The sequence below is a fragment of the Globicephala melas genome, chromosome 10, assembly GCF_963455315.2.
Source record: "Globicephala melas chromosome 10, mGloMel1.2, whole genome shotgun sequence".
NCBI lineage: Eukaryota > Metazoa > Chordata > Mammalia > Artiodactyla > Delphinidae > Globicephala > Globicephala melas.
The window spans coordinates 4132677-4148448 of record NC_083323.1 but is presented as its reverse complement, the minus strand read 5'-3'; the positions used below and the strand labels follow the sequence as shown (position 1 = coordinate 4148448).

The 15772-nt window shown below is 56.7% G+C and overlaps 1 protein-coding gene across 2 annotated transcripts in view; it reads left to right on the top strand.

The window, feature by feature from the left end:
* FBLN1 (fibulin 1) overlaps positions 1-15772 on the top strand; it is a 78862-nt gene that overhangs the window by 28890 nt on the left and 34200 nt on the right. For both annotated transcript variants that reach the window (XM_030855649.3, XM_030855650.3), the window contains exons 6-14: positions 1479-1580; positions 2207-2344; positions 3454-3591; positions 7039-7182; positions 7991-8119; positions 8916-9041; positions 11487-11606; positions 12498-12629; positions 14421-14544. In XM_030855649.3, the coding sequence (XP_030711509.1) occupies positions 1479-1580; positions 2207-2344; positions 3454-3591; positions 7039-7182; positions 7991-8119; positions 8916-9041; positions 11487-11606; positions 12498-12629; positions 14421-14544 (1153 nt within the window). The remainder of the gene's footprint in view (positions 1-1478; positions 1581-2206; positions 2345-3453; positions 3592-7038; positions 7183-7990; positions 8120-8915; positions 9042-11486; positions 11607-12497; positions 12630-14420; positions 14545-15772) is intronic.

Genomic DNA, 15772 nt, shown 5'->3' with positions numbered 1-15772 from the left:
GCCCTTTGGCTGGGAGTCAGCTGTAAGGCCCTGTTGTCTGCACTCCCAGGCTCCTTCCCTTCCTCTCCTCCTACCTGGGGTCTGATGGGCGAGCGAGGGAGAGGGTGGGCTTGTAGAGAAGGGGCCGCTTGAGGAGCTGGTGTGCAGAGCTCTCCCACCACAGCCCACAGACTCTGTGAACGGTGACCCCCAAGGCTGGGAGCCCCTTAGGGGACGGGGGTGAGTGATACTTCATTTTGCGGCTGGAGCTCCAGCTGTACCATCTGTGTTAGTCATTTGTCTCATAAGAGAGGCGTTTGCAGATTTAGTCAGTAGGACCTTGGGACTTCCCTGGTGGCACAGTGGTTAAGACTCCGTTCGTGCTCCCAGTGAATCAGGGGGCCCGGGTTCAATCCCTGGTCAGGGAACTAGATCCCACACGCATGCCGCAACTAAGAGTTCTCATGCCGCAACTAAGGAGCCCGCCTGCCACAACTAAGACCTGGCACAAGCAAATAAATAAATATATATATACATATATATTTAAAAAAAAAAAAACTTTAAAAATGGTCCACATCAAAAAAAAAAAAAAGTCACTAGAGCCTTGCACCTTTGTTTTCCATATGCTAAGACTTTATTTCCCTTTATGGAACATTCCCGCATGTCTGGACTGGCAAGTCTGCTCCCCGAGCTCATTCAGTGGCTTGCCTTGTGGTTGGGCTTTCATTAGGGAGCCAGTTTAATCACAAAATGATGTGGTTGGTGTACAGTGACACTCGGCACAGAGGGCTGGGGGTTGGGGGTAGGCGGAAGGGAGGGCAGAGAACCCCAGAAAGGCTCGTAATCCTCTCTGGGGGGCGTGCGAGGCTCTCCCTGGGGGAGGGGATAGCTGGCTTGCAATGGCTGAGGATGGGTTAGCCAGGGAGATGACACTGGCAGGGGGTTTGTGGCAGTGGGAGCGGGGACTTGCAGACCCGCAGCAGCTGGGCACTGGTGGGTCATGGGGTGGGGTGCGGGGAGAAGGGAAGAGGCTGGAGAAGTGGGCGGGGCCCTGCAGGCCCCGGGCAGCAGTCAGAATTTTATTCCCTGGAATCTTTGCCCGGTAGAGGTTTTGTCCCCATGGGATTTGCTCTTTGGGCATCACGCTGGCCGCCCTGCAGGAAGCCTGGTTGGAGGGTGGTACTAAGTGATGCTCAGAGAGCCAGGGGAGCGGGCGGCCGGAGCTGAGGCAGTGGCGGTGGAAATGGGATATCGGGGCCCCGCACACCCCCACCCCGATCTGTCAGATCAGGGCTGGGACCTGAAGCCGCAGCCCCGGGGGGTCTCGCGTGGGAAGGGAGGGCGCTGTGAAGGCTGCAGTGGGCTCCAGCCTGGGGAGCCTGCCCTTCTGTGTCAGCCTACCCTGAGGGCGCTTTCTCTGACCCCATCCAAACACCTGGAAAAAACCAGGAGGTCTCCGGGGTGCACCTGGCCTCCGCTCACGTTTGCTCTGACTCCAGGCGGCGGGCCCTGCAAACAGCAGTGCCGAGACACAGGGGAGGAGGTCGTCTGCTCCTGCTTTGTGGGCTACCAGCTGCTCCCGGACGGCGTCTCCTGTGAAGGTAAACGTCGTCCTGCCCCGGGAGCCTCTGCCTCTGCCTGACAGCCAAGCAGGGCCTGCTTTGCACAACTTGGGGCCCCATTCGTAGGTGAAGAACGGTCCAGGACCGGCTTCCCAGCGTCTCCTGGAGTTTGCAGCGCCTGGCTTCCGGCCACGGCTGTCCTCCAGCAGGATGTAAACACCGTGCTGTGAAAAGGGGTTGGGTTTGGGGTGTGACCGGGCTCTGAATCCAGGATCTGCTGAGTGGCCCTGGGCACGTCCCTCAGCCTCTCTTGGCCTCTCACCTGTGAGATGGGGGAGACGGAGGGAGGTGGTAGCCCCGAATAGGGGGTTCTCTAGGATCACACGAGTCCAGTTCAGGGCCTGGTGCTTGCTTAGCAGGTGCTCAGGAAGAGCAGTACGTCTGAAATAGCTCAGCAGGGCAGAGAAGCCGTTGCTTTTGCTTTTGCACTGATGGCGAGCGCCCAGGGCTCCATTCCGGTGCACGGCCTGAATACGCACGCGCCTGGGGAGCTTGGTGGATGCGGGGGGTCGATCCCATCGTGCCCTCTGGTACATTCCTTCTGATAAAGCGTGAGGGTCGGTTGTTCTTGCTGGTTACTCCTGCGTCACCTGTGTCTCTCCTAGATATCAATGAATGTATCATGGGCGGCCAAAACTGCCGTCTTGGAGAATCCTGCATCAATACAGTGGGCTCTTTCCGCTGCCAGCGCGACAGCAGCTGTGGGACTGGCTATGAGCTCACAGAGGGCAATGACTGCAAAGGTAGGATAAGCTCCGAGTCTCAAAACCCCATCCCCCGGAAGTGCGTATGATGCGATGGGGAAGTGGCACTGGGCTCCCTGGGGTCTGGGCTCCGTGGTGCCGTGTCCCCCCTTTGGCTGCCTGGGGCACTGGCCAACCCTGTTATTAGTGAAGATTTACCTCCTTTACCGTAATGCTGAGTTAATGACAGTGGAGAGTTTGGATTTCTGAAAAGGCTTAGAACACGCTCATTTAAAAACAAGACCAGAGATGAATTTCAGGTGCTCACATGTGCTTTCCAGTCCCCCCACCCCCGAGCTGTTTTTTTGCACAACAGCTGCCTTCCATCTGATTCCAGGTTTCCTTGAAGTTCAAAGCATATTCCCTTCCGCTGCATAAAAAAACATGACATTTCTGGCTGCTGGCTTTCCCCCGCCAAACCATAGATGTTATTTAGCAGATAAGCCTTTGATGAGGATCTGTTAGAACATAGTTTTCTGCTGAGGGTTTCCAGCCCTTCAGAACGACAAGACCACTTGTGTAAAAACGTCGTTTGAATTATGAGGGCCTTTGGATGAGCTCAGTCCTCCCCACCCCTGCAGACTCCCTGGGCGGTGTGGACCTCGAGAACCCAGGGGCCCAGCCAGCTGAGTATACACGTTTGAACATTTGACGCCATGAACTTCAAGGGAAGGGCAGCCAACGTCCAGTCACGACAATCATCATTGTTAATATCTGGAATATTGCGAGGACTGCAGAGTGAATAAGTTTATAGGGACAGTGTTTATTGCCACTTAAGATCATCGTCGCTTTATAATCTAAACTAAACATGCCTGAAATGAGAACCAAATCAAACCACGTATCGCCAGGAAAATGCCTGGGTTATTTATCACATAACAGAAAATTTGCATCATAAGATCCTTGGGGGAAAAGTCAGTTTTGAATCTTTAGAAACACGAGCACCATTTGGCTAAGGCCCTTTTGGAATGTGACCTCTCTGTGGGAACGTTTGGGGTTATAGTCTGAGTGATGAGCATTAAAAACAAAACAAATTCTTGTGATTTTAAAGTGTTGCGAGATGCTTGTGGCAGGACTCTTGCTAACAATTTCCTTTCTTTATGATGTGCCAGATATTGACGAGTGTGAGAGTGGTATTCATAACTGCCTCCCCGATTTTATCTGTCAGAATACTCTGGGATCCTTCCGCTGCAGACCCAAGCTACAGTGCAAGAGCGGCTTTATACAAGATGCTCTAGGCAACTGTATTGGTAAGATGCTGCCGCCAGGGCTAACGGGTCCGCCAGGTGGGGGAACCGTCCAGTGATGGGGCACTGCGTAGTGTATAGAACGGAGGTCAGCAAGCTTTTTCTATAAAGGAGTGGATAATAAGTTATTCATGGTGGGCTGTGTGGTCTCCGCCGCAACTACGTAGCTCTGCGGTTGGAGCTGGAAAGCAGCCATGGCGGGTGGGTCTGTGTCCCAATAAAACTTTATTTACAAACACAGGCGGCAGCTGGGTTTGGCCCCACGGCTATAGTGTAGCGATCTCTGGTTTAGATGAAAGCGCTTGTGTTTTGAGGTCAGAGACATCTGGTGTTGAACCAAGTGACCTGAGGTCATTTACTTCCTCGGAGCCTCAACTTCCTCCTCTATAAAATGGGAATAATCATCATATCTGGCTTGTAGGCTTGAGGCAAGGATTAAACAAGGTGGTTGTGAAGTGCCCTGTGTATTAAAAAATGGTTTTAGAAGATACTCCGTGTTAGGAGTCAAGTTCATAGAGACAGAGAGTAGAATGGCGGTTGCCAGGGGCTGGGAGACAGGGGTGGGGAGTTATGGCTTAACAGGTGGAATTCTGCTTGGGATGAGGAATGAGGTCTGTGGCTGGACAGTGCTGCTGGTTGCAGAACACTGAATGTGCCTGATGCCACTCTCCTGTACACTTAAAAATGGTTAAAATGGCAAAATACTGCGTTGATATCGGAGGAAGATCAATGTGAAATGAAAGCAGATCCCATGGAATTTAGTAAAAAGAGGAGGTCTGGGTGAGACTGCTTCAGTTGCAGAGGCAGCGTGGGGCAGGGGCGAGCACGGGAGTAGCGGCCAGAGTGACCTGTTCTACAGACAGGAGGTGGTCCCCGCTTTCTCCTGCAGTCGCCCGAGACTAGCCATCTGGCCAGATCACTGTATGCTGTTGGCGTTTGAGTCCAGGTCTGCCGGGCTGCCCTTGCCCTCTGCTCAGCAGAAGCTTCCGGGTCCTCCCTTTGAGGTCAGAGAGTTGTCTCCCTTGTTCTGCGCTGCAGGCGCCACTAGTCAGAACTCACCCTTCCTGGAGCTGCCCCGTCGCCCCCCCTGGAAAGGCTGGTACGCCACGAGCAAGGGGCCGAGGATTTCTTCTGTCTCACCCTCTTGCAGATACATCCGTATTGATCTTTGATTTGAAATGGCAGTTTGGACTGAAAGTCCTTCCCCGCTTTTATTACCATCCCAGGATATCTAAAGGCAAATAGAACATCAACCCCTTAGGACAGGGGCCTCGTCTGAAGCCAACCCCAGTCTTTGTGCCTAACGCTCCCCTTTCAAGGGCAGGCGAGGCTTCTGAGCCGCGGGGGCCTCAGCTTGGCTGCATTGGCCCCTCGCCAGCCTCCTGCCAGCAGGGGGGCTGTCCTCGCTCCCAGAAGGAGGCCGGGTGAGCCGGAGGCTGACAGCTCTCCCAGGGCCAGGAGGGAGGAGGGGCCTGCCTAGACTTGCAGCGCACTTGCAGGGGGCTCCGCGGAGGATGGCATCTGCCGGGGATGGAAACCCTGACTCATGGCAAAATCAGCCCGATTTCCACAAAGAAGGGACCGTTGCAAGTCTCGACTTAGCCTCGGTTCCCACCCGCCCCCACCCCGGATTTGCAGGGGTGCAGCTCTACAGGGGGAGGCTCCAGAGCAGGAGCCCGGGGGCCCAGGACTGGCCGCAGCCCAGCACCCACCCCCGAACTTGGGTCTTCAGAGGTCCTAGAGGCGCCCCTTGTCTCAGCACCCTGGGAGGGTGGGGCAGTCCCGCTTTTTGTGCGCCCACAATCAGGTTCACAGCCTAGTTCACAGTCAAGTGCCACGACCAAGTTCAGGAGTCTTTCGTTTTAAAAATTATGTTTTTTATTTCAAAAGTTATGTCCCTCTTTATTTGCAAAAAAGAAAGCAAAAGCCGAGTGCAGAAAGGGAAAGCTTCCACCCTGCTTGGCAGCGGGAAAAGTTCTAAACACTGCATTCATTCTCGACACAGGGCCAAGCTTTTTCTGAGAAGGACTAGAGAGTAAATATCAACCTCGTCGACCGAAGGGTCTCCGTCACAGCCACGTGGAAGCAGCCGTGGGCACTACGTAAAGGAATGGGCCTGGCTGTGCTCCAGTAGAACTGAACTTACAAAAACAGGCAGGGGGTGGGATTTGGCCGGCGGGTTGTGGTTCGCCCACGCCAGGTTTAGGGGCCCTCGTCCTGGCTGGGAGGCGGGAGACCCTGATTCTAGACCTGAGTGGGTCCCAGCCTTGGGCTCGGGGAGTTTCCTGTTTATAAAATGCAGATAATCCCTTCCTGCCTAACTTGCAGGGCAGTACTGGAGGTGAAAGCTTTTGTAAACTGTAAAGTGCTGCACTGCAAGACCGGCAGCACAAAGGCTGACACCAGGATGGGGAGGGAGTCGGGCTGCCCATTTGTCCGAGGAGGGTGGGCCTTGGCTGCGAGGGGAGAAGTACAGCTGGTCCTCTACCATCACCCCCTTCTCTTGGCCCCCCTAGATGTTTCTAGGTGATTCTTGAAACCTTAGGGCCTTCTGGGAGAATACTCCCGGTAGGAAGTTCAATCTGCAGTTTGGCACTGAATCTCAGTGCGATCAGTGAACACACGTGTAACCCAGTTCTCCTTCTTGGTTTACTGGTTCACACCCGCCGGGCATGTGTTCATCAAGGGGGAATGCACGCCCCATGGTCCCCCATCAGAGGCGTGTCCAGTCGGGGAGGGAGCCACCGTGCGGAGAGCTTAGAGCAGCCCTTCCCCGGGGGCGCGAGTGCACACAGGCCCCGTGGAGCCCGGAATGGGGGTGGGGATGTGGGAGAAGGTCGTGCCCAAGCTGTAAGAAAGGCACGTTCAGACCGGGGCGCTGGCTTCCCAGGGAGGAACTGTGAATAAAGGCACAGAGGCGGGATCTGAGTGGCCGCTGGAGGCTAGGGCTGGAGCCTGGGCTGCAGGAGAGATGGACCCGAGTGAGGCTGGGGAGTGGGGCGCGGGGGCCAGCCAGTCACTGGAGGAGCGCAGAGCACGAGTGCCGGCACCGAGGGGGCGGCCGCCTCTGCCCCTCAGCCACTGCTCAGCTCAGGGAAGACCCTCTTTAACCGTGTGGAGTATGTGAACACAGGACGGCACCTGAATTGCCAAGTTCACCGTGTGGGACTCACGGGCGGGCAGCTTCGGATTCTGTGCAGTGGAAGATGGAAGTGTTGCGGGTGTAGGGGCAGGAGGATGGACCGGGGAGGGGTCGTTACGGTGTGGTATGCTGCTGAAACCTGGGAGCCAGTTGGGAGGCTGCTGTGTGGTCCAGGGCGAGGGCATCGTCGTAACTGCATTCGTGGTTTTATGAAGAGGAGGGAAATGGGATTTCTTTGGAGATCCAGGGGTTGGGTTTGGGGAAGCCCTCCGGGTTTAACCCCGTTGTCTCCGTCTTTCCCCCTGTAGATATCAATGAGTGTTTGAGTATCAGTGCCCCATGCCCTGTGGGGCAGACATGCATCAACACGGAGGGCTCCTACACATGCCAGAAGAACGTGCCCAACTGTGGCCGTGGCTACCATCTCAATGAGGAGGGGACCCGCTGTGTTGGTTGGTATTAAAAAAAGAAAACCTATTTGAAATGGACTTTTGGTCTGCTCCCAGCACAGCCCTCCCTTCCCTGGAAGGAGAGAGCAGATCCCCAAAGGAAGCTGTTTGCACCTGTCCGTCCATCCCATTGCTGATCTCCAAGCATAGGTCTTTACTGGCTATAGCCTGCACCGTTGCAGTAGAATGCCAACCCACCCACTGCCGCCAGCTTTGCCCCTTCAGTCTGTCTGGTTCCTCCTGAGCTGAAAGCTCTCTCGCGCCTCCCTGCTCACAGCCGCCGTCGGTGATGGCCCCCCATTGGCGGCAGACAGAGGACAGATGCCCTCTGCTTACAAGTCAGTCCTCCCGAGTTGGCCCCAAGCTCACAAACTTTATGATCCAGGTGCCCTTTCCTCCCTGTGTGGTGTTTGCTCTTACGTGCTTCCCTCTTCACCTACGTTCCTTTGGGTTCGGGCAAGGGCATTGTGCGCCCAGCCTGCCCAGATCCCTGCCACACCGAGGAGTCTCCTCCCTGTAACGCCCAGGGCACTTCCTCAGCCTCTGCCCAGTCACTGGGCACTTCCTGCCTTAACTAGGGTCACTGCTGGCCCAGAGCAGCAGGAGGCCCCCGAGGGTAGAGGCTGCGTCTGCGTCAGCCATCTCGCCAGCATGGACTTGGCACATCGTAGTGCTCTATGAAATCGGGTTAAGAATTCAGTGATGCCGCTTTGTCCATTAGTTTTAGTTGGCTCCTTCCTTTCTGATCATCTTAGGGCAAAAAGCCCCCGGCACGCTAAAGGTCCTTCACCGTGTCTTTCTCTTTTGCAAGATGTGGATGAGTGCTTGCCACCCTCTGAGCCCTGTGGGCCGGGGCATCACTGTGTGAACTCCCCTGGAAGTTTCCGCTGCGAGTGCAAGGCCGGCTACTACTTCGACGGCATCAGCAGAACGTGTGTGGGTACGTGGGTGTCCCTGCAGAGGGCCCGGCCAGATGATATCAAGGAGAACCCAGCCTGGGGCACCCTGGAATGACCGTGGTCTACTCCTCACCTCTGAAAATCCCAAGTGCAGGCAGTGCCAGAGAAGGGACCCCGATCGGGAGACCCCCGTTCTGGTTCCAGCTCTGCTGCTGCCAACCATGTAGCTCCTGGGGAGGCCCTCCTGGGCGTGAGCCAGGGTCCTTACCTGTAGAACAGGTGCTCTGCTTGCCCCGGGACCTCTGAGTGTTTGAGGCTCCAGCCAGCTCTACAAATGCCCCAAAGTCTTAGTGATTTCCCAGAGGTTCCTGCCGACCTGCAGCGCTGCAGGGCCCAGAGCTGTGTGCTCGCCCAGGGCAGTGAGAACCCAAGATGGCATGGTGGCCCGAACACCAGGGGCTAGGACAGGTCCTGCTGGTGGACGCCAGCCATCCCCAAACCAGGGTGCTCAGGGGAGCCTGGCACCTGCCCCGCCCAGCCCCACGGCACCTTTGTCGGATCCTGGAGGGCACTCTCTCGGGCTCTGGGGTGGAGAACTGGCGGGTGGGAACGTGCCCAGGCGTGCCGTCGCGGAAGGAGCACGAGGCTCGCCCAGCGGGCAGACAGGCCGGGGCCGTCCCAGCTCCCCTGCTGACTTGCCGCGTGTTTGGGACAAGTCAGTGGGCTTTCTCTTGGAGAGGAGGCCAGGGGAAGTGGGGGACAAAGGTCGTGAGCTGCCACCACGGGCAGCACTGCCCAGGGAGGACGCTGCCTGAGCCACCTCCTGCTCTGTTTCAGACATCAACGAGTGCCGGCGCTACCCCGGGCGCCTGTGTGGCCACAAGTGCGAGAACACGCCTGGCTCCTACTACTGCAGCTGCACCATGGGCTTCCGGCTCTCCTCTGATGGCCGGTCCTGTGAAGGTGAGGGCAGGGCGGGGCAGGGTCAGGAGCTCTGTGACTGCATCCGCGCCCCTTCCCCCAGGCTGCCCACCTCCTGGGGAAACCACCACTCTTCCTGCAGCTCCGCGTGGGACCGACTCACATGTATGCCCTAGAGCATATCAAACAACGTATCAGCAGGGGAAGGACCTCTAAAAGCTTGCTTGTCGGAGATGACTGCCCTCCCCAGTTTCTCCTGGGCCCTGCAGGGGGTGATACCACCTGTGCACACGTAGGGATGGACAAGTTGGCTGCAGAAGCCGGGTGGGAGGTGGCTGAGGGTGTGGGGTTTGGGGGCGTCTGGCCCACTGCTTACTCACATGACCCTGGGGAGTGGCTGACCTCACCTGCCTAATTGTCCTCACAGGGGAAACGGGGTTGTTTATGCCAAAGAGAAACAAAAGCTGGACACTTGTTAAAAGTGGGAAGACAGACTTTATTTAGACTACGCAGTGGGGGAAAGAGACTTAAGCGTAAATTGGTCTCAACTCCACCAAAAAAAAAAGGTGCAGGTTTTTTAAATGCTGGGGCCTGCTAAGGAATAGTTCTAGAGGATGTTAAGGGCGCTGGTCAGTGGAATTAGGCCAGCTGTGTCTTCTCACTGGCTCTGACCCTCCTGCAGAGTCCGGGAGATGCGGTGGGGGTGGGACCTCCCCCTGATGACCGCATTTCAAAGGCCTGGTTCCCACCTTAAAAGGACCTGGGTTGCAGAAGATATATCTCAAAGGGACAGAAAGGATTTACATCTGCAGGTTTTCTAAAGTAAATGCTTCTAAGGAAAAGGGAGGTCAGGGCCTGTCTTCCGGTGTTGGCTGGAATACACAGGAAATTCTTTGGCAGCATCGAGCTTTCCCAGGCAGGCATTTCAAGGGTCATGGTCTTGGGCTGATGCTAAAGTTTGGTCAGGTCTCTGGGTTGGGGGGTGCGTTGGACCGAGTCATTAGTGTCAAGAGTCTTGGGGTTGTCAGATAACACGGACCCCACCCGATGGGATGGACTGAAATGAGGGGAGGGCCTGGCACATAGGAGGTGCTCAGTGGATGTCACATCTTCTACGGGAATTAGGTGATGAGGTCAGCGAAACTGAGAGCTTCTGGCCCCCCTCGGCAGTCCCTCACATTGCCCATCGAGCTCCCTTCTTTGCAGCGCAGTGCCCAGGGGCAACCTGTAGAGCTACACTCAAGACATGGCAGGTCTTAAATTTCTGGATTAAGAAGGATGATCACCAAAGTCAGATATGCCAGGATGCACCCCAGTGTGTAATTCTCAACCTGGAGCATGGACAGTGTGATGGACTCCTGGGTCCGAGGCTTCTCCTGAGATTCTGGGATTTGTCCCCCAAAACCAGACCCAACACACACACATGTAATGGCAAGGGGCAAGATTCATGCACGGGGGTCCCTCGGGCCTGGGTTCACATCCCAGCTGTGTCACATTTACAGCCTTGAAGGAGTAACTCAGCGTTTCTGGGCCTCAGTGTGCTCATCCGTAAAATGGGGAGAGTAGGACCCACCTTGTAGGGGGTCGTGAGGGTGAGTCAAGGTGAAGCCTGTCAAGGGTTTGTCACGGTGCCCACTTGTGATATGGGGACTGCTCGGGTCACTGTCATTATCACTCGTGGCTAGTGCCGTCCCCGGTCACTCCTCAATGGCTGAATAGTAGGTATTCATATCTATGTTAGTGGACAATATTGTGGACACAAGGGCCAGCCTTGCAGTATTACTCCACTAAGCACTTATCAAGCACCCGCCGCCCCAGCCGTGTAGCAATAATATGGTTCCTGTCTTCAGGGAGTGTCTCTAGGATGTAAGAAACCACACTGAGCAGAGGTGAGCAAGTGAACAGGTGGCAGCCAGGCCAGGCAGGCGGGGCTGCAGGGATGAGACCCGGGGTAAGAGGCTAACAGACATTCTCGGCTGCTCACCCCTCCTGCCCCGCTGAGAATTAGCAGTAAACAAAAATGACGAGGGACGTCTAGGTCAGAGGTTGGCAAACTTTTTTTCTAAAAGCCACGTAGTAAATAGGCTTTGCCAGCTGCATCTCTTTTGCGACTATTCAGCTCCGCCCTTGTAACGCACAAGCAGCCATGGACCATAGTAAATGAATAAGCGGGGCCACGTACCAATAAAACTTTATTTGCAAACACGGGTGGTGGGCCGGAAGTTTACTGATCTCTGCTCTAGGCAAAGGGAGCAGAGGAGCAACAGCCCAGAGTCGGTCTGGCTTGAAGCAGGTGGTGGGTGTGGGGAGATGCCAGGTCCTCCGGCCGTGAGGGGCCGGAGTGGGGCCTCTCTCCCTTGGGGCAACTCCAGGCAGGTCTCTGGCCCTACACGTGGTAACCTCTGCCTCTGTGTGTGTGTGTGTTAACTTGAGGGAGGTCACGGCCCCGCCGGCACTGAGCGGTGACCCCGGGACCCTCTCTTCCAGACGTGAATGAGTGTAGCAGCAGCCCCTGCAGCCAGGAGTGCGCCAACGTCTACGGTTCCTACCAGTGTTACTGCCGGCGAGGCTACCAGCTCAGTGACGTGGACGGGGTCACCTGCGAAGGTGAGGGCTCCCCGCTCGGCTGGGGGCGAAAACACCCCCTCCCCTGATCCCCATCCCCCACCTCCTGGCTGCCGGGTGGTTTGTGTATTTTTCCCTCTAACTGAAATTTATTCGGATGCACGTTGCCCGTCATTGAGAGTGAAGTGTGTAAAGGGGCAAAGCCACCCACAGATTTTTTCTTTAGTAAAATGACACGTGACAGTGGGGATCGCCATGTGTGCTGGGACCTCGAGCAGGGCAGTGGTAGGTGAGGAGGGGCCTCAGGGGCCGCCCACGTCTCTGACACGCAGCTCCGCCTCTGGCCTTATTAAAAGCCCCTCCCTGGGCCTGGACCATCCTCTCTGTCACATGGAGGTTAAACCCACACACACCAGGTTGTCCAAGGACGAATCCAAATGGTGACTCAGAAGCACTTCATATGTGCCTGGCACGATGTAGGTGCTCAGAGGATGACTCTGGTTAAGATTATTACTGTTTCTGTATAAGGTGTGTTTGTCATCAGCACATTTGTGATAAATAAATAAACAGCATCCTAATAAACAGCATTAGGACGTAGCCAGCCAGGGCACCTCCACGTGTGTCATTCTGAAGCCCTGGGCACTGCCTCCTGCCTCCGGTTCCCCAGTCTCCCTCCTCCCCTTCCACGTGCACACTTCACACCATGAACTTGCTGTGTGGCCCTAGGCTAGGCTCTTACCCTCTCTGGGCTTCAGTTTCCCCTTCTGGCGTGATGGTCTCTGAGGCCGCCCCAGCCACAGCACTGTGAGACCCCCCGCGCCGTGTCCGGCTTGTACTGTGTGGCTGCCCTCCAGGCCGCAGCTCAGCCCACCACGGGGGGTGTAGCCCAGCCGGGGTCCACACAGATGCTGAGGGTGGGCTTTGCCGTCACAGACATCGACGAGTGTGCCCTGCCCACTGGGGGCCACATCTGCTCCTACCGCTGCCTCAACATCCCCGGAAGCTTCCAGTGCAGCTGCCCCTCGACCGGATACAGGCTGGCTCCCAATGGCCGCAACTGTCAAGGTGAGCGGGGTGGGACTCCCGGGGTGTCTCGGGCCGGCTCGGGACTCTGCGGTGTTGGGGGACAGAGGCCTGGCAGCCACACCACAGACGGGATGCGTTCGGAGAGGGGACAGCTCTGCATCCTGGGTGTGTCCTGGGCTCCACAGGCACCCTGGTCTCCCATACCCGGGCACACTTGTCCGCCGGGGGTTCTGAGCCTTCCACCCTGCCCTGGGCCAGCCCCAAGAGGGCCCGAAGCAGGGCTGACAGCCTTTAGGAAGATGCCCACCGTGGAGGAAACAGGATGTCAGTTCCCGGAAGACCCCATAGCATAGCACTGCTGTTTAGTCTTTCGTTCAGTCACTCGACAAACCCAGGCCCTGCTGGGTGTTAAGGGCAAAGCAGTGAGCAGACGGCGCAGTCCTCTGTCCCAGTGTGATGATCCCCACTTGGCGAGGGGATGGGCCTGGTCAGGGTGTGTGACAACCCAGAGGTCTCTGTATTTAGGGACACTATGGCTGGAGGATGCCGCGGGGGCCCGGGGGTCGGCTAAACGAGGGGCCAGCGACATCCATCCAGTTGTACTAGGCTCCCATTTCTAAGGACACTCCAGGGGTCATCAGCGTCCTGTAACCGTCCCTTTGGTTACGGGGGTGGGGGGTGCTAAGTAGATATTTGTGAAGGGGCGACCCTGGAACGGGCGCGTGGGCCTCACCTCCGGGAATGGCCGCAGAAGCTGAGTCAGAAGTTGGCTCTGTTCAGCCCCTCCTGATGAGTCCCCACGTGGGGCTGGTGGCCCAGAGGCTCTGGAGGGCCCGGGTCCTGCAGATGTCCTTTCTGGTCATGAAGAAGGTTTGAAGACTTTCATCAAAGGCGGGCAGGAGCTGTGGCGTTTCCTGGGAGGGACCCGCTCAGCTTGTCCAGAGCTCCGGATGGAAGTTGCTCTGTTTTCACATTTCTGACGAAGCAGATGACCTGGCCAGGCGCCCTCACCGCAGCCTGGGGTCCTGCCAGACGCAGTGAAAACACATTCCTGAGCCTCAGACTTTGAGATGGGGGAGAGCTGTTTTTGCCACCAATGGTCAGGATTTGGCATCTCTTAACAGATGCCTCTGGCACAGTGACATCCCCTGGGCCCACCATTTGGCTGCTCCGGAAAGTTGAGGGAAGGGGACGGCTCCCCATGTCCAGGGTGACCTCGTGACATGCCCCAGGCCGGGTTCCGGTCCATCCCAGACAGTCACTGACTTTGGACACTGGGCCCAACATAGAATCCCTTTAAGCCTCAGTTTCCTCGTCTGTAATATGGGGCTAGTGGCTTCTGCTCATTCCCTCCTAGGATGTTACAAGTGGCACGTGAGGTAAGGCTGATGCAACTCGAGAGCCTCAGAGAGGCACTGGCTGCCTGGATTCAAAGCTCGACTCCACCACTTACAGAATGTGTGACCTTAGGCCAGTCACTTAACCCCTATGACTCTTCCCTAAAATGGGGATAATAACAGTACTTGCCTCATTTAATTAGAATGAGAAGCAGGGGTTTCCTGCAAAACACTTTAAGGGCTGTCATATAGTGTTTGCCGTTTTCCTTATTATGCTTAATCCTAGGATTGTGAATAATAGGTATATTAAATATAATCTCCTATAAGTAAAAACGCTGGCACAGGGCTCTGCTCCAGAGAGCAGCCAGCGGAGGGCAAGGATGGCCTGATCCCCCCTGACCCTGGTTGATGGGAGGCCTGGGCACCCCTGTCTGTGGCTGGGGATGGCTGGGGGGCCTTGGCCTTCACCGTGCTGCCTTGGGATCTCCTGCAGACATTGATGAGTGTGTGACCGGCATCCACAACTGCTCCATCAACCAGACCTGCTTCAACATCCAGGGCGGGTTCCGCTGCCTGGCCTTCGAGTGTCCCGAGAACTACCGCCGCTCCGCAGACACGTAAGTCCCTCGGTCCCCGCGATCGTCTGTCTGTGTTGGCCTTCCTGGGGGCCCGGCTCCCAGCCTGGGCGGGTAGTTAATGAGCCGTGCCCTCCCATGTGGGTCTTGGGAAACTCAAGGATCCCTGGTTCTCAGGCGCCTAAATGCCAATGAGACTGGTTGCAGAAAGTGAAGGTAGTGACCTCATATGGGCTCAAGGTGGGCAGGCCTGCTCCCAGACCCGCCTGTGCATGGAGCCAGGCAGAAACCCCAGCCGTCTCTCTCCCCGGGGTGAAGCCTTGGGCAAGGGACAGCTCTCTGGGCCTCAGTTTCCTCATCTGTGACATGCAGATGGCAGAACCTGCTCTGACTCGGATAAAGGTAGCAATGACTCTGGGTGAGCCGACGTGACTCGTTAGGGTGTCACTGTTAGAGGACCTCACCTGAAAGTCAGATTCTCTTCAACCCAGTGACGGCGTGGGAACAGCACGAAAGGTTCTGTGTCCTCAGCTTGAAGCTGTGTGTCCATATGTCACTGCAAGCTCACTCGGTCTCAGGCCACCGGGATATATCCTGCTGGGGTGTCCAGGAGCCCTGTTCCTCAGGGAGCAGTGAGGACCCTCTGGTCTCGCCCCACACGACCCCATCCCTTATTTTATCAGATGGGCCTCCTTTCGTGCCCCCGGCGGTTGTTTCAGGAAAAGCTCCACGGTGGGAGCCAATCTCAGGAGCATGGATGCGTGACCCCTTCCCTCCAGCCCCGGGAAGTGCTCACAGCCAGCACACAGCCAGGCTGCCTGGGAGACTCGGCCTCTTGGCCTTGGCGCTGGTCAGTGCCATCTTGGGCAGGGTCCCAGGCCCCAGCATCCACTTGTTGTTCTGGTCCCGCCTCCTGCTGGCCGAATGCCAGAGCAGGAGATGCTCAGATGGCCCCAGTGTTCTTCCCGGCATCCGCAGTGTTCATCCCCCGGCCTTGCGGCTCCTGCCCCCACCCCCGCAGGTCCTCTCAGTTTCCCCAGCGGGCGTGCTTGCCAGGTAGGGAGAAGCCACTCCAGAACTGGGTTTGCCAGCATTCCAAAGAGCCCGTGGGTTATGCAACAGCTAAGTGGGCGGTCTTGGTGCTCCCCTGAGCCGTGAAGAAAGATCCCTGTCCTTACTTTGAGGCTGCGCTGCTCCCAGGACCCTCGTCGGGGTCTGGGTCTGGGTCTGGGGATTCTGGAAGACTGGCTGACTGCTCTCCATGTGTAAC